The 23,937-nt window shown below is 37.6% G+C and overlaps 1 protein-coding gene across 3 annotated transcripts in view; it reads left to right on the top strand.

Moving 5' to 3' along the window:
* Positions 1-726: 726 nt before the first annotated feature.
* The window catches only part of GPSM2 (G protein signaling modulator 2), a 49,208-nt gene continuing 25,997 nt past the window's right edge, over positions 727-23,937 (top strand). The window contains exons 1-3 of one of the 3 annotated variants that reach the window (XM_075182608.1): positions 736-826; positions 10,772-10,834; positions 13,324-13,356. Coding sequence is in view for 1 of the 3 variants with exons in the window: in XM_075182606.1 (XP_075038707.1) it covers positions 23,730-23,791 (62 nt within the window). In the remaining 2 variants the exon portion in view is untranslated. Of the gene's footprint in view, positions 827-10,771; positions 10,835-13,323; positions 13,357-23,504; positions 23,792-23,937 lie in introns of all 3 variants that reach the window. The other 2 variants (XM_075182606.1, XM_075182609.1) reach the window with 2 other exon arrangements.

The following is a 23,937-nucleotide window of genomic DNA, read 5'->3' as shown; positions in this document are numbered from 1 at the left end:
AGTTCTTCGAAATGCACATGCACAGTTGAAGGATGAAGAACACCTGGAGGAGATCCCGAGACAGCGGTTCCGAAGAGGGGGGTAAGTATGATTTTTTTTTTTATCACAGAAACAGCAGTTTTTCGGAACTGTTGTTTCTGTGATCCGTTGTTCATAAATTTGAGAAATAGTTCAATCCTTATCCATGCGATAAGGATTGATAACTATTTCTCATTTTTGTCGATGATTGATAAATGTGCCCCTAGAGAGAGAAAACGTGATTAAACAGTCTCATGTATTTGAAATAGTACATTATTGGTACGACTTATTGCACACTGTAATACTTATTCAGCAGCAGCAGCAGCAGCTATTTATAAGTAGAAATAGTCAATCTAAGTAGAATGAGACTGTATCATGACATCAGGATTCCTAACTCTATTATTCATTCACAGTTTTTCATTTAGGCGTTTCTACCTCTTCTCACATCACCTGTTCATATCTGCAGCCCTGACCTACGGTACAGATGGCTATACGAGGTGACGGCCTCAGTTCAGCACCACACTCACTCTGGTCTAGTGAGCTGAAACGCTGACTGAAATCGTATCGTCCTATCACAGCTCGCAGCTTCTCTCTTAGGCTCCTGTAACTGGTCCGTCCAAATGTCGCGCCCTCCCCACTCTGTAACTCTGGCTGGGCTCAAGCGAAAGCAGCGGTTGGTGTTTGAAATGGGACGGGAGGGGCGTGGCCTGGTGACTGGGCGTGGAGTCTCGGCGAGTGCGAGTGGGAGGAGAGACCGAGCTCGGTGGCGGCGGACACCGGGTATATGTAAGAAGGTTACCGGATAGAGGTGAGTGGATGTGGCGCCCGGTTACTGACTTTTTTTTGTTAACTCTTTCGTTGAGTATGCGACTTTGCTTTGTAGTTCTGCTACCCCCGTGACCAGGGAGAGGTTAATCTGATGGACTGTTGTCCTGAAGTGTCAGTGTGGGTATGGAGGAGCCATGTAACCCCTTGTGTGCCGGAGTATGCAGCAATGGCACAATGCTCAGACATGTACTGTACCACGGACCAAGTTGTCAGCTCTTTTGTTTGCTAATCTTTAACTGTAATCGAGTTTCAGTCATATTATTTATGCACGTTAAAGTCCCAAAGTACTCAAAATGCAATATATAATAGTGTATTATTGTTAAATTACATAATGCAAATGTACGTTGTTGTAGTTAAAAGTGACAAGGTATAAAGTTCATTAAGGTAGTTTGTATCCCCCGGTCCTGCACAGTATGCGGCTACAGGCTACTTGCATTTATTGTGATGACCACATGCAAGTTTTTCAGTGTACGAACTACTTTGGTACACTGTCCCCTTATTAGCATATGCCTGTAGGTGTATTGTTATGTCATGAGGCTTGTGTAAGGTTGGAGGGCACTTCTGTATAAGTAATTGCTACTCAGTTTCAATGTTGTACACACACTAACTAGATTTGAGACTTATTTAGGGGGGGTATTCAATTGTTAGCGTTAACGAAAAAAAATGAGCGCTGAAAAAATCTTAGCGTTAATATGGTAATTACTAGCGGAATATCAGCTCGCCGCTCCCCGAGCGGCAAGCTGAAATTCCGCGAGTAAACTACCGTATTAACGCTTTTCGCGCGCAATATTACCGTATAAACGGTAATATTTTTTGAGCGCTCGTTTTTTTTCGTTAACGCTATTGAATACCCCCCAAATTGACAATGCAACTAATGTCAACTTCAAATTTGGCATTTTAACAATAGACGTTCGCATTTACATTTTCATACAGTATCCAGTGATGAAACTGTAGTTTAAAATTTACCACCATAATATAGTAATATACTATAAGAAAGATAAGCAATATGTATATGTCATGACTAAAATTGTTAATATTAAAGTTGGCTATATCAGTCTAATGCTTGGATTGGCCTTGTGTTGATTTGATCTGTATGGTGCTGAAAGGGCATAAAATAATCACATATTGCATTATCGCTTAGGCTAATAATAATATATTTGGAAAATACAGTCCCTATAAATAATAATCACCCCTTTGACATTCTATTTTCTTACATCGTGGAATGAATTTATTGAACTTGTAATACTTTAATGTCTAAAATAAAAAAAACAAAATGTTTTCTGTATTGCCAATAAAAACCTGAAAGTAATTGATAGCAATTAGTATATTCGGTAATATGTGTGTGCACACATAGAGGGGAATTCAATTGCCATGATGTCCGATTGTGCACATGGCTGGCCATTCCGATACAGAATCTACTCTCATTTTCTCTTCGCGTCCCATGGAAAATGAGCAGAGATTTGAGTAAAAACTCCACTGCAGTGTGTCTCCGCGGACTGTTTCAGAGAGGTATTGCGGCGTTGACTTGAAGTCCTCCCTTATTTTGCTAACCATGAAGTCTGATGATCCTAAATGCTGTATAAATGCTATTATGCCATTTATAGCTCTAAATTTAAACCTTGCTCTGCTGTTCTCTCCCTCTTACTAAAGAAACAACTGTTCCCTCCATCCTTTGGATTACTAACTTCAAGTCCAGACCCCTTTTATTTATTCTGTCCCAAAACAAGTACTGGACACTGATGTCCTGTCACCTGTGTTCTCCCATCCCTGAACAGTCAGGTGTCATCATCTTTTGTCTCTGAACATCTGCCATCCTGCTCTGTGCTCCTAAAGCACCGTGTCAGGACAGTGTATGACGGGAGCAGGAATGCAACAATGACATAGGAAATGGCATTGGGAGGTTGACACTACAGGTACAGCAGTTTGAGTTGTCCAGGACTTTAACCAAACTAATTAGTTAAGTTTAGCTGTGTAAATTGCATGATACTACTAATACAAATCTAACTATAATTAGCTGCTGGACATTGCTATTTATACCCATTTTTAATTGCATTACTGCTTAAGTTTCATTGTCTTGAATGTGGACTGTCGGTGAACAGCAATTTGCCAATCACTCCTCAGTTTTTTAATGATGTTGACTGGGCCATTGCTGTTACTGTATTTAATTAACATGAATGTGTGTTTAGCTGTATGCTTTTGGTTCGCTGACCTGAAATATAAATCTGCCAAATCATAGGTCTCTTGCAAGCAGGTTTTCCTCCAACATTTGTCTATATTTTGCTCCATCCATGTAGCCCTCTAAATTTAAAACTTTTCCAGTTCCCCACACAAATAAGTATTCCCATAGTATTATGTTGGTCACTGGGCCTGAGTGCTTAAGTAAAGTAAGGCAAAAAGAGGAGTAACTGTTCTCGGGGACAAACCATGTTACAATGCAAGGGGTGCAAATTAGTTTATTATATTGCACATAAGTTAAATACTGGCTGTTTTTTTCATGTAGGACACAAATATCTGATAGCTTTATTTTCACACTGACATTTTAAAGTTGGTCTAGGGCATGTCCTACTCCAATTATAAATCTCTCCCCACATTTTAAATTTACCTCCCCCTCCAATGCAACATGGTTTTCCCAGGTGCAAAGTTACTCCTTTTTTTTTTTTTTTTTTTTTTTGCTTTGCCCTCCTTAATAACTTATAGTGTTCTTGGGATAATGTGGAGTCCCAGGCCTGCGCCAAACATAGCATCTAGCGTAAGGACAAAAAGTTTATTTTTGGCGTCACAAGACTATATAATCTTCCTCTACATGGTATACATTTAACAGTGCTCTGGGGAGGACATTAAACATTTTGAAGTCCTTAAATGTTTCCTGATTGGAAGCATTCAGTAGCTTTTTCTCAGATTTTTTTAAAGAATGTTTTTGATCTTCTGAATTACTCCCTTGTTTGATTGCTGTCACAGACAGGTGTAATTATTTTGAAATAGATTGAAGCAATTGTAGAGGTGTATTCCAATCAATTTATTATGTGTCCACTGAAGACAACTGATTGCATCAGGGTTTATGTTAGCAAAAGGGGAGAATACTTCTGTTATCAATTATCGTCTGCCACTTATAATTGAAAAACAGCTTTGGAGTTGATTTATTTTTTTTAATTTGACATTACAGAGGATTTATTATTGGTAAACATTGCTAAATAAATCTATTTTGACTCCATTATATAAGAATATAAGTTGTGAAAAATGGCAAAGCATTTGGAATTATATAGCTACTGTATGAAATCTGAAATATCAATGTACAGCTGTAGAACTGTGCTACATAATGTTCAATATATTATGAAAAATAGAGTAATCTTGAATGGCCTTACCAATCAACAACTTTTAACATGAATTGCTCAGCCAGTGGAGGGTTTCAAGTAATTTGCTATGTGATAGTCTGATTAAACCGAACATTTTTTTTATGTCCGGATAGGTAGGGAATTATTTTACTAGAGTATATAAATAAAACATGTTTTACTTTTATTATATAGGGAAGTACTGACACATAATTTTAGCCTTGGTTTTATAGTGCAGAAACAACCAACCAATATTTCTTTACTAGCTAACTTGGGAGTGGTGATAATTATCATCCTCATCCTCTTTTAATTATAAAATGTCACCATATTACACAGCCCTGTATCTAGCATCAATAGAGCCCCATAGTTGGGATGGTTCAAAGAAAGGGGACCGTTTTCTTCATGGGAGAAGAAAAGGATTGCTCACTTTTACACAGCCCTTTCTTAATCCTGTCCCCCCATGTTTATCAAAGTTACTTGTATCATAGAGCCAGCTCACTATTGTTCAGGTCCAAAAGTTAGCTGGCTGATTCAGGAAACAAGGGGATGGGGGTTGGATGATTAATTAAAAGGGACTATCCAAAGTAGACATCCCCTTTTTTTATTTTTGTTTTATAAATCTTTTTATTCGTTTTTCTTAAATTTTTGAACAAAGAAGAACAAAAATGACAAGTACATTATATGATATATCAAGTTACATACTCTGATGAGTTCAAATACAGTTAAGATTTTCAGAACAATTTGACATCAGACTTCAACATCAAATATAAACAAAGATCAAATAATTGTACTGTTTAAATTATAAGAAAGCATTGTATATAACTTTATACATATTCACCTATGAATGTAACTGTTTGATAAGGACCATTATCAACTGAAGAACAAAACTGAAAAACAAATTTTTAAGAAAACATAGAATCAGGGAAAGGGGGAAGTAGTTGTCTTTTAGTTAAAAAAATAAATAAAGGATATAGATCAAACCTTTATCTATCTAATAATGATCTGTGTCCTTAAGGGGTTAAGAAGGGTCAAATTAAGGGGTTATCCTGACAGCTTTTCAAAAGTCAGAATAAATTTAAATTTTAGACTCCAGAATTTTAGGTTTTGGATTTCAAACAATTTGGAACTGTTTCATTTATCAAACTAATTTTAACTTAGTTGTCTACGTAAATACCAGGTAGTAAATTCAAATAGTTTAAAGATGTTCTGTTGGACCGAGGGCTCCAGCGATTCAATATATGTGCCCCATTTTTCTTGGAACCTCAACCCACCTTTTTCTATATCTGGGAGAGTGGCTTTCCTGTCCAAATATACAATATCTAAAATCTCAATTTTGAGCATTCCTAGAGTCGGGGACACTGGTTATGTCCAATGTCGCAAAATCAGCTTCATTGCTACTGTAACAATTACAGTCAGAGCAGCTAAAATATCAGAGGACGGTAAGAAATCTTTCCAGGTACTAAAATCAGCCAAAAGAAGTGGTTCTGCGGCTAATGTAACCCGTATCTTGAAAGTGTAGTTAATAAAGTTAGCAATCTTATATCAATATTTCTTGATCTTCCTGCAACCCCTTAAGTTGTGTTACCAGTCCGCTCTTTGAGATTTGCATTTTGGACAGAGACCTGTCTCCCCTTCAACCATAAAACAATGTCTTGTCTGAGACATCCCCTTTAATGTCAACATAGCAAGGTGTTTTCATTTCATAGCTTGGCCTCCTTATTTTTATTAATATTTCCATTTACTAATCTGCTGTCGAATGCACACTATTATGAATAGGAAAGCCTGACTGAATGTACAGTGCATCTGGAAAGTATTTACAGCGCTTCACTTTTTCCACATTTTGTTATGTTACAGCCTTATTTCAAGATGGAATACATTCCTTTTTTTTCCTCAAAATTCTACACACAATACCCCATAATGACAACGTGAATTTTTGTTTGGGGAGATTTTTGCAAATTTATTAAAAATAAAAAACTAAGAAATCACATGTACATAAGTATTCACAGCCTTTGCTCAATACTTTGTTTATGCACTTTTGGCAGCAATTACAGCCTTAAGTCTTTTTGAATATGATGCCACAAGGTTGGCACACCTATCTTTGGGCAGTTTCGCCCATTCCTCTTTGCAGCACCTCTCAAGCTCCATCAGGTTTCATGGGAAGTGTCGGTGCACAGCCATTTTCAGATCTCTCAGAGATGTTCGATCGGATTCAAGTCTGGGCTCTGGCTGGGCCACTCAAGGACATTCGCAGAGTTGTCCTGAAGCCACTCCTTTGATATCTTGGTTGTGTGCTTAGGGTCGTTGTCCGGATGAAAGATGAAGTCGAGAGTGCTTTGGAGCAGGTTTTCATCCAGGATATCTCTGTACATTGTTGCATTCATCTTTCCCTCTATCCTGAATAGTCTCCCAGTTACTGCTGATGAAAAACATCCCCACAGCATGTTGCTGCCACCACCATGCTTCACTGTAGGGATGGTATTGGCCTGGTGATGAGCCGTGCCTGGTTTTCTCCAAACATGACTCCTGGCATTCATGCCAAAGAGTTCAATCTTTATCTCATCAGACCAGAGAATTTTGTTTCTCATGGTCTGAGAGTCCTTCAGGTGCATTTTGGCAAACTTCAGGCGGCCTGTCATGTGCTTTTTACTAAGGAGTGGTTTCCGTCTGGCCACTCTACCATACAGGCCTGATTGGTGGATTGCTGCAGAAATGGTTGTCCTTCTGGAAGGTTCTCCTCTCTCCATGGAGGAATGCTGTAGCTCTGACAGAGTGACCTTCGGGTTCTTGGTCACCTCCCTGACTAGGGCCCTTCTCCCCCGATCGCTCAGTTTAGACGGCCGGCCAGCTCTAGGAAGAATCCTGGTGGTTCCGAACTTCTTCCATTTACGGATGATGGAGGCCACTGTGCTCATTGGGACCTTCAAAGAAGCGGATATTTTTCTGTACCCTTCTCCAGATTTGTGCCTGAAGGCAATCCTGTCTCAGAGGTCCACAGACAATTCCTTTGACTTCATGCTTGGTTTTTGCTCTGACATGCACTGTCAAGTGTGAGACCTTATATAGACAGGTGTGTGCCTTTGCAAATCATGTCCAATCAACTGAATTAATCACAGGTGGACTCCAATTAAGCTGTAGGAACATCTCAAGGAAGATCAGTGGAAACAGGATGCACCTGAGCTCAATTTTGAGCTTCATGGCAAAGGCTTTGAATACTTATGTACATGTGATTTCATATTTTTTTTTATTTTTAATAAATTTGCAAAAATCTCCCAAAAACTTTTTTCACGTTGTCATTATAGGGTATTGTGTGTAGAATTGTGAGGGATAAAAGGAATTGATTCCATTTTGGAATAAGGCTGTAACATAGCAAAATGTGGAAAAGGTGAAGCGCTGTGAATACTTTCCAGATACACTGCATATAAAAGACTTCCAAGATTGTCACAGTCTCATAGCTGGTAAAGAAACCAAGCTGTCAGTAATTGTGTCTGACACCTGATTATCAAACACACAGCAGTTCTCCCCAGCACCTATTTCCCGGGTGCTGCACCCGGCTCTTGGACCCCAGTATAGTCCTATTACATTGGGATAAACTATTGTTTCTCCTATTAGAACAGGCACTATGTGAGCACTGCAGCCAGCAGTGTATGTTAGACTACTGACCACCAGTCTGACCAGTCCTGGCAGGTGTGGGCAATAACCCCCAACATTTTTCATTATTACTACAAAGTATTGCACTGCCCCCACCCAGTTGGCAAAATGTTCTAGGCAGAATACTGCCCAGTATTCAGCCTGGTGGTCAAAGTGGGCTAATGTACAGTGCTATGCCTTACTTGCACTTTTCCTACTGCTTTAATTGTTAAACTGTTAAATTTCATTTACCATTTTTATTTCTATACCACCACTCCTAAATTTCCACTTCAATCTCCTGATTTAAACTGTCTTCAGTGTTCTGAAAGGTTGAATCTGTGCTTCCATATTGAGCTTGCTGCAATATATAATGGCACAACTATGAATGCACCAGGGTCTTGCTCCAGAAGGTACTCGTCATATTAAAAATATTGATGCATAATAATAACAATGTAATAGAAAAAAAATCCCTCAATTCTCACGGTTAAGCTGGGTACACTCTACAGGTTTTTCAATCAATTATCATGCCAATAACCTGATAAATGACTGCCAGGATTGATATTGCATTAGTGTGTACTCTCCCGCGATCATATTTTATCGTACCAAAGCACATTGTATCGTTTGATTTTTTTTTAGGCAAATTCTAAAATGTGTATGCACTAACGACAAGCAGTGTAGGTATATCTCTATGGAGTTTACAGAGTCACAATCTGAAGGTAAATCGTGTAGGTGTGTACACATGAATCGGCATAATCATCTTGTCCTTCAATCACTGGTAAAATCGTTACAGATATCTCATTGGGGGAATTTTTCCGTAGTGTATATCCAGCTTTAATCTCTGCTCTAACTCCTATTTAAGAATCTGTGCACAGGGGTCAATAAAATGTATACATTTGTACCTGGACACTATAACTCTCTATTATTCAGTAAGGCACACGCTGGAAATTACAAGCTGATTACATTGCAGAGTAGATATCTCATTTTACACTAATTAGGGAGAATTTATCTCCCGTCCCCCTTTTTTTTTTCTTTCTTTGTTTCAGTATATTATGGGCCATGACATAAAATACATTTATTTCTATGCGTTACCTCTTATTCTACGAGTAATCTCTAATTTCTGGAAAAACATATCAAGGCTTGCTAGACAAATGTTGACCACAAAAATATAACATAAACATATTGTGTTAAGCATTTTGGTAAAGAAATAATGCCTTAGTGTGGTTTTGTGGTTGTCACTGTATTGGGATACTGTGTTTGTATTTTTTCTTTCACAAATATCCATTTAAAGGAAGCATACAGGATACCAATACCACATAGCAATGGTCAGATCACAAAGACTAGCATATCCTATACCCAAAAATGCTGGCATATTGTACAGGTAAAATGACCAGCACCACTCATTCCAGAGTTAGTCACTGCTCATCCTTACCTTTAGGTCTCTACAGTGACTCAGACACAGGACAGGTGACACTTTCTAGGAATGGAGTCTGGATTGGAGAGGTTAAAAGAACTTCTGTCTCAGCTCCATAGTATCCTAGGAAGGTGAGTCACCTTGTTTTAAAGGGAATTAATTGTTAAGCTAAAATAAATACATGCAGGCCTGAAATATATAATAAAAATAGTAACCCCTCTCTTTTCCCTAATATTAACCCATGCCTAAATACTGATCTACATCATGTTTGAACTCTACACCTAGCCAATTGCAAATTCCTAAAATGTGTACCAGAGGAACATTTTTTTAGCTGTTAAGAAAACTTGATACATTTTACTTATGTTTTGCAAAGGCGATGGGGTACCTAGTAATTTGATTACATAATTGACAAGTTATGTTTTATACTTTGAGCTTTTTGTCCTTGATCCATATGTTCGATCCAGATCCCTCTGTAAGAGTTGTGTGGATGGCTATAACTGTTTGTAATTATTGGGAAAATACATAATTACTTTCATGTTTTGGCTTCTATCAGTCAGATCTTTGATTAAAACAGCTCTGATAAGGCATATTTATGTGCTCATTTTCAAGACTATATTCTACTTACTTAAGAATGTATTATAGACTTACAAGGAAAATTAGTTTTGTGCCAAGTATTAGAATACACAATATTTAAGTTTTATGCAGCCACAAAGTTTGCATCAAATACATAACTTATTTTGTAAGGTCATCTATTAAATTACAATTCATTTAATTGTTTACTTGACACTAATAGGGCTGTTCCTACCTTGTTATTTATGTCTTAGGTTAAGGTTAAGCATATACTGGAAGTACAAACTGTCATGTGCTTATGAATAGACATGAGATCATTCATTCTTTGATAATAGGGCTATAACCTATTGAAACTATGCAGAAATGAATATCAATGCAGAGGTAAACAGTATTGTAAGTCCACTCCCTTGAATATAGCTGAAGATCTCTGTAGGTTTTGTTTGTGTATACAAAAAAGTATTTGAAAAGGGCTTGTGTAGTAACTGTTCTATATGATGTGCATAATGGGCCACATTAAGAGTTAGGACCAAAGCAAAAGGGCAAAGTTTAAAAAAGGTGCAGATTTGTTCCATACCATGGTGCAAATGCATTTATTTATTTTTTATACATGAAAAATACTGGCTGCTTTTGCATGTAGCACACAAATACTGGACAGCTTTGTTTTTACACTGTAATTTTGAGTTGAGCTAGGGCATACCCACTTCCAACTCTGCACATTTTAAATTGTCTCCCACTGCAATGCACTATGGTTTGACCGGGAGTAAATTTCAACCTTTTTTTTTTTTGCTTTACTCCTATCTCTAAATAAGGCCCAATATGTATTTTACTTAATTGACTGTCTCTATTGTAAAAAAAAATAAAAGATTCAAATAGCATTCTCAAATATATGTAAACGTTTCAAGTGCTTATCAGAACTGAATATATTTGATTTAAGGCCGTGAACGAGTGAAAATAATTTTCTATGCACACCCAACTTTCTGTGTTTCAGCTTATTGAGAGATTATGCAGACAACTTTTCGGAACCTGAATTGACTGATAACAGCCAACAATAGTTTGTACCCAGCATTTGCAATATCAAATACATCAAGTTTTGTCAAGTGTGGAGACTTATATTGTGGCCTTTCAAGCAACATTAACAAGTGGATTTTGTAATGCTGGGACTAGCCCTAATACTGCATAACATTTATTTCCAGATTAATGGAAAGGAGTTGTCTGGGGGTGTAGTCTTTTTTACCGAATAGTTTATAGTCATGCTCCTGATAGTTAATAATGAATAATTTGGACAAAATAAGCCACTGCTCCAATCTGCCCAGATATGCTAAAGGACATATCCACTTGCTAATAAGGCTAAAATCATATGGGGCCACAAATCGGGACAGTCCCACTAAAATCGAGATTACAGGGAGGTATGCCTAGGTGGTGGTCCTCCTTAGCTATTTTGCACTGTAATATTGGGGACCTATACTAGAGAGCACTGTCTGAATACCTCAGAATTCAATGCACTGGTGAAAATCACAGATGTCATGTCTGTCTGTGTACAAGATTCTCCTTTTGTTTTTTTTTTTGTTTTTTTTTTAATTGGGCACTTATTAAACTATACATCAGTCAGTGTTGCTGCACCAACTTTTTCCACTTTCATTCCCAGCAGTTTTTTCTATTGTTTCTAGTTAATTCAAACAAATATGGACATAGCCCTTCATGTTTTATTTATGAGCCCTGCCTTACTCAGATATCCAAAGCCTTTTCTGTCAAGGAGATTTTTCTTAAGGTTAAGCCTACAAGCATAAGATTATAGGGCCCATCCTAATAAGAGGTTGCCCAGAAGTGACATATAGGGTGTGAGTGCTTGTAAGACTGGTTTGGGAGTTTAAATGAAGCCAGACAGATTTAATAGATTGATGTCTGGGTATGTGCAAAATGATAAACGTCATGTATAAAATATCTTAAATATAGTTACTCCATGAAATGGGAATTGTATGTTGGGCTTCTTGTGTGGGTGTTACATTGCATTCCCGTGTTGTGTACACTATGTGACAGTTGGTGTAATTTAAAAAAATGTCAGGGCAATACAAATGATAAAGGTGATAATATTTTGGCATGCTCTGCTAACTATATAGCAGGGTTGTCTAAGGAAAATAGTGAATGTGAATACACTAAATAGTAATTAAAGGTGAAGCTCTACACTGGACATAGATGTGTAGAAAGTGCTCATAATTTCTAATAATTATAGGAATTTTGTCATGTATCCCAGCATACATAACCAAAGAAGGGAGATTATGTAACGCATAAAGGGTCTGCTTGACAAAACGGAGAGCCTAAGGTGGGATTGAAATGGGCATCTTTTTACCTCCACAGGTTTATTTGTGGTACATTAGTGATTATTATAACCAACATAATAAAACATTACCATAACATACTAAAAAGTGCCTAGCATATAACAACATGGATGTTATACTCAACAGTACGCACCATGTTCCACCCAACAATGAACATTTTATCATACCCAAAGCTACAGAGTTGCCAAAATGGTATTTAGAATACAGAATTGGCTTTCCCATACATAATATATATAGATCTGGTTAATTATGACAAACTTAATATAACACACTGCCCTTATTTATATGTTAACAATACAGAAGTGGAAGTTGCCCAATTAATTTATAGGCTCATAGCAGGTGCTTGAAAGGGTGGGTTTATCCTGAGAGGAACACACACAAAGAAAAATTCCCCAGCACACTGCTATAGCCAGCAAAGGAGCTGCCATTTCTACTTGTACATAAAAATGCAAAAGTCTCAGTTGCACATTATTATTATTATATGTTGTCTATTAAGAAATCTGTTTAATGAATAGATTAAAGTTACACATTAAGGGCTAGATTTACTAAGCTGCGACTTTGAAAAAGTGGGGATGTTGCCTATAGCAACCAATCAGATTTTAGCTTTCATTTATTTAGTACTTTCTACAAAATGACAGCTAGAATCTGATTGGTTGCTATAGGCAACATCCCCACTTTTTCAAACCCGCAGGTCAGTAAATCTAGCCCTAAGTCTGAGATGGAAATGCATGCAAAGAAGTTACGATTGAAGGGATAAAAGTAGTATTTTCAATTGTATGCAGAATTTTAGATGGAACCAGTAAATAAATTGGAATAAAAATTCTGTGACATACACCGAAACAAGTTAATGAATATATAGTTATTGCTGCTGCATTTACTTAAGTGATGAGGTTGTTAAGAAGGTGATTACATTAAACACAGCCTGAAAGTATAAGTGTCTGAAAGAGCATTTTGTGTTCGGCCACTGAGCTAAAGCTTGCAGATTTTTTTGGAAAAAAAACCCACACAAAAATGACTGACTATTGTGATGTGTGACCCCATCCTGACAGTTCAAGCATCCATTCAGTTGAATCTGAGTTGATCTGTTAGAACAGTAAGGTGGATTGGCCAGCTGAACTTTCAAACATATGTAACTTACAATCATATGTACATGATTTTAATTAACTTTTTTTTTTTTATCAAAACTATTATACAATTTTTAAAGAGGAAGAAGCAGCAGCTAAACCTGACAATCCAGGTATTTCAAATCTAATCTGCAAATCCTTAAGTAAGCAGAAAATGTGTGTGCATTTGTTGTACAGGTAGTGGATAAAATATGGAAACACTTGGGTAAATGAGGGACAACAAGCATATTGAAAGCTAGATTTTCCATACAGGTGTGACTCTAGTGTGAGTTAAGAAAAATATATCCCAGCATGTATAAAAGTGCTGCACTGACTTATACCCCTTTCATACTGCAGCCTTGACCCAGGTTTTCGCTGGGGCTCCCTCCGGCAACCCGGGTCGAGGCTGCAGTGTGAATGACTCCAGGGGGTAAATGTATCATAGTGCGGGTTGTACAAGTTGCCGGAAATCGGCGAGATGACAGCTTAAATTTAAAGCGATGCTGCCTTGTAAAGGGAAGTTTCCTTTTGCAAGGCAGCACCGCTTTAAATTTAAGCTGTCATCTTGCCGATTTCCGGCGACTTGTACAACCCGCACTATGATACATTTACCCACAGGTCTAATTCCTGGGTCCCGAGTCTTTTGGTGGGGTATTTCCCGGGTGCGACCCAGGAAGCCTGCACTATGAACGGTGAGACCCGGGTTTTTCAACCACTGACTAGTGTAAAAAGGTAAAAAAAAAAAAAAAAGTCCTCTATACCTTAGATTTCCACGTCGCTGCCTGTCCGGCAGTTTACATGATGAAATTACGTCATTATTATTGGCCGGGGAGAAAATTATGCATTTAAAGCGGCAATAGCGGACCCTACACCTGGATCACGTTATACAGGTGTAGGGCCCGCTATTGCTTCTTTAAACGCATAATTTTCTCCCCAGCCAATAGGTATGACGTAATTTCTTCATGTAACCTGCCGGACAGGCAGCGATGTTGAAATACTAAGGTAAAAGGACTTTTATTTTCTCTTTCAGTGTGAACCCGGTCAACCCGGAATTTTGCCTGTCTGGGAGCCTGTCCCCCGGCAATATCCCAGGTTCATATACCCGGAATATTGCCGTGGCTGCAGTATGAAAGTGGTATTAGTTGCCTATAATTATGTCTAGCATGACTGCAAGAGCAGATCTCAGTAACTTTGAAAGAGTGGGATTGTTGGAGCACGTTTGGCAGGAGCTTCAGTGCCCAACACAGCTCATCTTGTTAATGTTTCATGAGCAGTGGTGTCTAAGGTGACATCAATATGGAACCCGGAGGGAAAAACATGATCAGCAACAGTAGATGAAAGCATAGTCTCCAGAATTGTAATATCTGGGCATTAATTCAAACTACAGTTCAAAAAAAGCAAGTAATTGCAATTCAATTGACTGCAAATTTCCATGTGTGGCGTGATTGGTTAGTTTGTTTAATAATGCTCCAGTGATAGCTCCTCTGAGAAGCATATCATAGTCTGGTTGCAGTGCATAAACCTCTCATCACACCTCCATGAATGTTTGCGAGTTCAATGGTGCAAAGTGCACAAAAGGTGGATTACTTAGCAGTGGAGAAAGGTGATAATGGATCTTTCAAGATGTTCTCTACAAATGGACACGTGCACATGTGGCGCTAACATAAATAACACTACAGCTTTCAATGCTTATTTCAATCAGTGAAGGGTTCTTGTCGTTCCGTAATATAGTGGAGTGTAATTATCTGGCATATCTTGGGTGTAGTCATTCTAGAAGTCAAGGTCAGTGATAATTGCTACGTAATTGAAGTCTTGTGGGATATTCTGGAATGACGACTGAAACCATGTTTAACACCACCATTAACCAGTCATCAGTTGAGTGACATTCTTATGGACATTCCTCCAGCACAAATCCAGACATTGTAGACCTAATGCTACATCGCATACAGCCCATATTGGCTGCATGTTTTAATCCCACCCTTATTAACTGGCTTTATATTGGTGTTTCTGTTTTTTCATCCACTACCTGTGGAGTTGTTGCTTACTCTCCCGAAATGTCTGAGTGACTTCTGTATTTGGGAGCAAATGATTTTCCTCAAGTGCATTTACCTGCCTTATGTGCCACGATGACGCAGTTCACGTCATCAAGCCCCACCAGTCTCTGTGAATACTACATGTTCATGGGTTTTATGATGTAATTAACGTTGCTGTAAGTTTTACCTGCCCACTTAATACAAATAGCTCATCAAGTTATATACTCCTCTTTCTTTCTTCTTTCTTACCTGCCTCGGCATCTACCTCTGGGGAGATATGACAAGTAGGCAAGTATGATGTAAATAAGAATTACAATTTCATCAAATGTCTACAAATATCAGTGTGTTGCAGCTCCGTAAAAAAAAATATCTATTAAACTGTTTAAAATGTCTTTTAAAATGTTGTTTGTGATTCATCATTCTAACTAAACTGCATAAGTTTAACTAATACCTAGTTGCGTAGCTGTTTAATCACAAAACAATATTATCGGGGTCCGTTAGATCTTTGTTTTTGGAAAAGAACGATCATTGCATGGAATTTTTAATTGAACTACTTACTAGATGTGTACACATGTGTCAAATCTGAATAAAAATATAAGATCATTTTCAATGTTTATAGCATTTTCACCGTTTTCCCAAATTGAATTTATATTTATACAAAGCTCTCTCCCATGCCACTATTTCTAGCCTACTTCTGGCGCCCTGTCTTAGTGTTACCAGTTTGATTTTATTTTTATAATTGTTCTTTAGGAAGCTCCTTTCAATTAAACTTTACAAATTGTTACACATACATCATGTGTAAACCTTTTATAAATCTAATTATGGAACTCTGCAGAGTATTACACTGGTATATTCCTGGTCTTCAAGAACTCCCAGATATAATGGCTTAGAAAGTGAAGGGAAATTGGAGTAATACATTTCAATGACCCTTTATTTGGCTTTTTCTAAAATAAAGAGTAATCCTTTTATCATTTAAAAAATATAATACAGTTTTATAACGCTTTTCCATTTTTGTATGTAATTGAAATGTCATTCAGTTAACTAGTAAAAGCTTATGTTTAACATTCTGAAGATCAAATGTTATCATATTTGACCATTTATAAGTCACTGTACATGTGCATCATATAACTGGTTTGTGAAAAAGACAAACAAAGTGCAACTTTTAAATTGTGTTGCTCTACAATAATACAAACCTGTGATGCTTGGCTTGCTTCTAATTATATATGAGATTTCATAGATTGGTCTGGTGTTACCTGCTTTATCTTGGCTATGATTTCCTTCTATCTATGTGTGTTTGTGGTAATTTTGACTACACACAGTGTATGTCTACCTTGCCCCTTTCAACCAAGCCACCCACGAGGACCACCACCTCTTAACAATAACTACATAACAGTGATGTTAGAAGAAAATGACCACAGCCTTTATTGTGCAACATTTAAGGGAAGGAGTCACGGATGCTGTGTCCAACCCTTGTGGGCCACTGGTAAATCTAGACCTGGAGATCTCCCTCCAATATTCACCTCCTGACAGTGTTCCCATTACAAGTATTTTTTTCTTCTTAATGTTCACATCTGTATGTAATATAATAATGGCAAACAATGTAAACCTCTCTAATGTTAAGCATTGCTAGGTCCATGTGCTACCCAAATACAACCCATAACAGAACTTTGGGACTGCCTCTACGTGGATGCCTGTTAAGAGGATGGGGAGCATGCGCACAAGGCTTATATAATAGTAGCAGCAGGAGGTGATACCACTCTCTCTCCCTCCTTCCAACTACCCTCTCTCTGCAGCCATTTTTGCTTTCCTTATGCAAATCACAGTGCAGTGGAGCCTGGGGCAAGGTTTCACACTGTAGTTGCTTTCTAGCAGTCTACTTCTGCATTGTAAATGCTTTGAAAATGTGTATTGTAATCTAGTTGTCCATAATGAACTAGGAGCTGGCTGCCATTATGTATGGCAGCAAAAACTAGATGTTTGTAGGCAAAAACAATTATATCTAGGAAGCTGTTTCAAGCATTCACACGAGCTGTGGTTCTTTCAAGCAGTACTTGTAATTGAAATGTTTACTCAGCAGAAAACATTTATGGTTGTACACCCATGATATGATCAGCATGGACTGCGGTAACTGTGGATTGAATGGCTGAGAACATTTATCTTTATACACTCATTGTTTTCTGGGTGTTTGATGGCCACAAATGCAACAAGTAGCATTCCTGATCCGATAAAGGCTTTAGTGCCTGATGCAGAGCTGAATGTATGCCAGTTTACATAAAGTACACTGGGCATACCCACGAAGAGAACGCACCAAAGCAGGCTATCTGGTGCTCCTTACGGCTGAAGAAGCAGAACAGGGGGGGGAAGAGAGAGGCATGCAAACTCAAGCCAAGTAGATAAAGGAGTGTTCACCCAAATGTGGGTCATACAGACTTGCAGAAACATACAATTGCGTCTATTAGGAGGTGTATCTTTTATACCGGCTACAGGACAGGTGCAAATACACTCTGATGATGATGACTTGGCGAAACCCGGATATATATGCTGCTAATGCAGAGTCGGATGCATCTCAAGATGTGCACGGCTCTGCATGTCGGCGGAAATACACTATTTTTGCGTGCACTTTTTTGAAAATAATTTACACCTATTTTTCGACCAACTATGCACCATGCCCTTGTTTGTACTGATAACAATTAGCAATTAGAGATTAGCAATCTATAGTTTGACCGCCAATCAGCATTTTGTATAAACCACAGGTGAATAGAATGCTCTTGGGTGTTCCAATATTCTGCCTATCAATTCTCAAGCTTTATTAACTTTGTGCCTCATACCTCAGTGATGTTACTAGTAAATTGATATGCTTAATATTGGATGATCGCAAAGTGTCAGCTGCTACCATCTGTAGACAATGGGCACACTTTAAGACAAAGTTGATTGCAGTTTTGTAGCCTTCTGTTAATTAATATTGACATCTGCTAAAATTGGAGCACAAACTATGTTGTAACAGAAATATCCTACAGTCCTCTACATAAAACCTCATAAATAGGTATAAAACAATACCTTTCTTAGTTCTGTCTGACTGGCAAGTTCTTTACCATGCCTAGAAATGCAGGAATTTTATATGTTACTAATATCACCAGTTCTGAGTGCTAATTAGTTAGAACTTTCACCTTTTGAAATCTGCTTTATATTACAAAGATATAACTCGAGCACTCGAACACTATTGTTGCAATTGCATTTTTTAAGCGAGCACATTTTTTGGGGAGCAGTTGGGTCAAGGTGTTACTTGCCCAGTGTGTTACATCTGTTTTTTGACGTTTCACACTAGTTGTAAAAAATACATCTGCAAAGATTTATATATACAGTGATTAGATCTATGTAGATAAAAAAATGTATTGCATATGAAAGCTTTCTGAGAAAAACATGATTTCTGTGATGCCTTTCAAATCCTATGGTGTACAGATGTTTTCTGCTGCACAGTGTTTTCCGTTCACACAGACTGTATTACCTGCTTCCATCTGTTGTGTTCTAACCTGAGCACTCCTTAAGGCAAAGTGCATTGCTTATTTAGTAGCCTTGGGGATCATTGATCCCTATGATGACTCACATTGATTTACATGACCAATCATTTAAAAATAGAAAACTGCATTAAAAAGTTTTGACATGCAAAAAGATGTCTTCCCCATTTGGGCTGTTGTCCTTTCTTTTTTTCCAATTCTCAGAAGCTGATTCAGAGCTATGTTTCTGTGTGTAAATACCGCAATTACTATAATGAAACCATTGCTCAAAATGAGCGAAGAGTATTGTCTAGAACAGGGGTTGGCAACCTTTTTCTATCAGTGTGCCAGCAAACATCTAGTCAAGCCCAGGTGTGTGTGTGTGTGTGTTTGTGGGTGTGTGTGTGTGGAATTATTTATTATTTTATGATATTAATATCAAGATAATATTACTAGCAATGGAACCAAAAAATAAAAGTTCAAGTTATGCCACTTAATAGTACTCTTGATTCATATTATGCCACAGTAGTGCCGCTAAATCATAATATGCCACAGTAGTGCACTCAATTCGTATTATGCCACATAGTTGTGCCCCCAATTCACATTATGCCACATAGTAGTACCCTCAGTTCATATTATGCCACAGAGTAGTGGCACCAATCAATTTGTATTATGTAGTACAGCCAATTCATATTACAGCTCATAGTTGTGCCCACAATTCATAACATCATGTGGTAGCATCAGTGATGGTGTATTAAAATGCCCAGAGAATACCTCTACAACATGTCCGTCTCCCCACAATGGTGGTATTTCACCGTGGTGGTCCTGTTGCCTATACTTAGTTAGAGCAGCCCTTTGCTGGATGAACCAATGTTTATAAAAAATACATCTTATTTAAAAAAACAAAACTACTTATGTACAACCTGAAAATCGCAGTCTACAAGTCACCACTTGGGCACTTCTAACTCAAGCTCTCTAGAGAATATCATAAGTGCTTAACAAAGAATGGAAATGGATTTCAAACATTAATTGTGTATAATGATAGTGAAAGCTTGGGTCTAGTTTTGACATATTTTTCTTGTTGACATATTTTGTTACGGACTGTAGACATTTGACAAACCAATCAGTGCAAAAGTCATGTTGTTTTTTTGTTTTGTTTAAAAAAAATAAATTATGCAAGATTAAAACGTTTATATGTAGTGAACAGAGCAGCAAAATCCACCTGTCCAATAACGAGTGCCCTGAAAGACTGTTTGTGCCATTTCATGTTCAGTACTTGTATAATCTACTCTAGTTCCACTTAATTTTAATTCCATTGTTTGTTTATATTGGTGACATCAACTTGCATTACCTGGTAGTGCATATCTAATGCTTTTTGCTTTTCTTAGCTCATAAGACTCTCTGATTCCATGTATGACTTATTCTCATCTGGCCTTGCTGACAATGTAAGATATGGTAATTGAGTAGTTAGAGTGACTCTAGTGACTGTCTTTATTTAGTCACTATTTACACGCAGCAGTATAAAGACAAGAGCAGGCACTTACTGAGGAATTAGTTTTGTTGGCATTTTGCTAACAGCCTTGGATGCGGTTTTGAGACTTAAAGCACATGATTTATTACAGTGGTGTTTAAAAAAGTTTTCGCCCCCTTCCAACAACAACTGGCCCTGTGTGAAATACTAATTGCACCCTTAACTACTCAATGAACAAAATTGAATTGATAATTGGGTTCAGTTAGACTAGACACAATCAGGCTTGATTACTGCAGCCTTGTTGAACCTAAACATCACTTAAATAGAACCTTTCCAGCAATGTGAAGTTGGCTAAAAAATCTCAACAAGCATCACAGTATGCCACGATCAAAAGAAATTCCAGAAGAGATGAGAAAGAGAAAGTTATTGAAATATATCCGTCTGGAAAATGGTTACAAAGCCATTTCTAATGCTCTGGGACTCCAGTGTGAGCTATTATCTCCAAATGGAGAAAACTTGTAACAAGGTGAATCTTCTCAGGAGTGGCTCGCCTACTAAAATTCCTCCAAGAGCTCATAGACGACTCATCCAAGTAGTCACAAAGGAACCCAAACGAACCTCTTTTGCTCGCCTCAGTCAAAATTCATGATTCCACCATAAGAAAGAGACTGGGCAAAAATGGGATCATTGGGAGAGTTGCATGACAAAAACCACTGTTAACCAAGAAGAACATAAAGGCTTGTTTCACATTTGTCAAGAAATACATTGATCTCCAAAATAGTGTTCTGTGGACTGATTAGTCCAAAAAAATTTTTGGGGAAGACATGGGTCCCGCCATCCCTGACATCAAGATAACACTGCATTCAACAGTCAAATATGATGGAGGTATTGTGATGATGTGGGGTTGCGGCAACTTGCCATAATTAACAAAATCATGAATTCTGCTCTTTACCAGAAAATTCTGAGGGGGAATGTCTAGTCATCAGTCCTTGATCTTAAGCTCAAACGCAATTGGGTTATGCAGCAAGACAAGAGCAAGTCCACCTCTGAAAGGCTCAAAAGGAACAAAAGAAAGGTTGTGGGGTGGTCTAGTCAAACCCCTGACCAATTCAATTGAGATACTGTGGCAGGACCTGAGACGGCAGTTCATTCTCAAAAACCATTCAATGTGACTGAATTAAATCAATTCTGCAAAGAGTGATCCAAAATTACTCCACAGTGATGTGGAAGACTGATCTCCAGTTATCAGAAGCGTTTGGTGGCAGTTGTTGCTGCTAAAGGTGGCACAACCAGCTACCCTGGTATTTATCACATTCTGTGGTGCATGGTCTTTGGAAGTAGCCTACTCAGCCTATACGGGGGGATTTTTTTTCATAATTGGAAAACTTCATTGATAACAAGTATTGTCTTTGGACTACACCAGACCTTGGAGTGGTTAGTATTTATTTTAAGATATTGTTTTTGTTTTACAATGGACAGTTTTTGATAATGCTATAGGGACACCATCAGGCATGCACAGGCACCTATGTGCATACTGGTGCTTATAGTTCTCCAAGCACCATCATGCAACAACAGTCATGAGCTGTGAAACTTTTTCTGCGCTAGAAGTTTCAACATGCACTAGCACTATATTTACAACAGATTACTCTAGTACCCAATGACCAGAGGTACCTGAAGGGGCCCAGTGTTTTTGCCCACTCAATTTTCCAGGCTCCTACAAGACTGAGTCTGATGCTGACATAGCTAGGCTGTTTTACAGTATGACAGAGACATGCTTGCTGTATTTTTTTGCAGTTTGAGCTATCTTATCTGTCACAATATTTATTTTTTAACCATTGAGCGGAAGTTTGATAAGTGGGATGGTTTTGTTTGATGCTATTTGATGTGTCATTTTTGCCTTTAGTAAGTCGCACAGTTTGCATCAAATAGACAGAAGAAAAATTTATCTCAATATTCTATTTCAATGAGAAATGACTACATTGCAGACATTATAACTGTTATGTAGAAAATGTGTACTGCAGATTAGACAGATGGCAATAACTGACTAATAAAACAGATGTCATAGCATGAAAAAGAAATAGATTGTAGCCCACAATGTTTTAGTGTATTTTGTGTACTTGTATTTGTAATTTAAAAGAGTTGCATAGTTGTTTGGGTGGAAAAAGGCATGTCCATCAAGTTCAACCTTGATCTGCAAAAACCCAGTTGATCCAGGGTAAGGGAGAAAAAAAGGACTTGAAAACGTTTTTTTCTGACCCCATACTGCAATTCGGACAGTCTCTTGGATCAACATGTTATAATGTGTTATTATGTAATAACCCTGTATATTTTCTGCTATTAGGAAAATGTCCAGTTTGATACAGAATTTTCAGTATGGACATTAATATATTTATACACAGTAATTATACCCCCTCTTATCTCATCTTCTTTTCTGCATATAGTTCTAACAGTCTTTCATCATAACTGAGATCTTTTGATATTGAGCTGCTAAATAGCAGTTTGGGGAAATAATCAGTTATTTTTGAGTTCCGGATTGGTGAATATTAATTAATTGCTAAAGAAACTTACTTTTTTGTAATTCACCTCCTGAAAGCTAGTAGGATTGGTGAACTACATACACAATAAATGATGTATGCTCTAAACACCTACATTTTTTTAAGAGTTATTTATGTATGATTTTATTCTTTTCTTTTTTTTTAACAAATGTAGTTTATGTTACAGGATTTTTGGGATTGATTGCATTACTTTAAGATACAGAATTCTAAATCAATATAATCATGAAAAAATATATTCTAGGCCATATATTTTATGAATAAATTCTATCACTTCCTCTGTTTAAGTTGTGATTATGCAAATCATTTTCTTATGAAATATCACACATTATCATTTGTGAAATGTAAATTCTAAAATTACCTAGATTTTGTGATTTCTGCTCAGTAATCTGCTTGCATGATGCTGGTCTCTTGCTTGTGTGCGTTATATGACATCATCCTTAATTATATAATCCAGTGCTAAGGTGATTCTAAACAGCTTTGGTGCAATCTGATACCTCTTGAAAACTTGGCCAGCTTGCTACCTTCACAGCAAATGATTCGCTATCATTTCCCAGGATCCTGCTTGCTTTAGTCACCATAGCTACAGTGCGACACATGTCTCTCTAAGTCATTGACTGCTCAGTCAGCATAGATCACTTTGCTTTTTCCACTGTATAAGGGCTGCTTTAGTCTGCTGATGGAAAAACAAAAGTTGGACTTGAAGCAAAGCATCTTGTGTTCCCTCTACAGAATGGAAGCTGACTGGATCTGCAAAGGATTCAAGAACCAGGAACCTCTCGGAGAAGCGTTTCACGCCTAAATAAATGAAGATATTGGAGCATTAAAAGAACGGATTTTGATCTTTGCTTTGGAAATATTTTTCGTGATAGAGAAAAAATATCATTGGTGATCAAAAATATTTTATAGCAGTTTTATTTTTAGTTTCCTATTTCATGTTTTTGAGAATGCATCTTGATGGAGGGGACTGACGTTTTAATAAGCATGCGAGAGGACCCTAGTTTTCATGTTCGTTACAGGTAAGAAATTTGCTGTTTCTAAAGCTTAGTAGCTATTTCTTAAATGCTGCTAGAATGTGTAGGGGAATTAGTCCTGGAATTTCGATATAATTTCTTCACAGTCGATAAGGCGTTAAGGGGGTAAATGTATTATGCTCTGATTTCTG

The sequence above is a fragment of the Mixophyes fleayi genome, chromosome 8 (genome assembly GCF_038048845.1).
Source record: "Mixophyes fleayi isolate aMixFle1 chromosome 8, aMixFle1.hap1, whole genome shotgun sequence".
NCBI classification, from domain to species: domain Eukaryota; kingdom Metazoa; phylum Chordata; class Amphibia; order Anura; family Limnodynastidae; genus Mixophyes; species Mixophyes fleayi.
The sequence above is the reverse complement of the archived record's forward strand: the minus strand, read 5'-3'. Positions and strand labels throughout refer to the sequence as shown.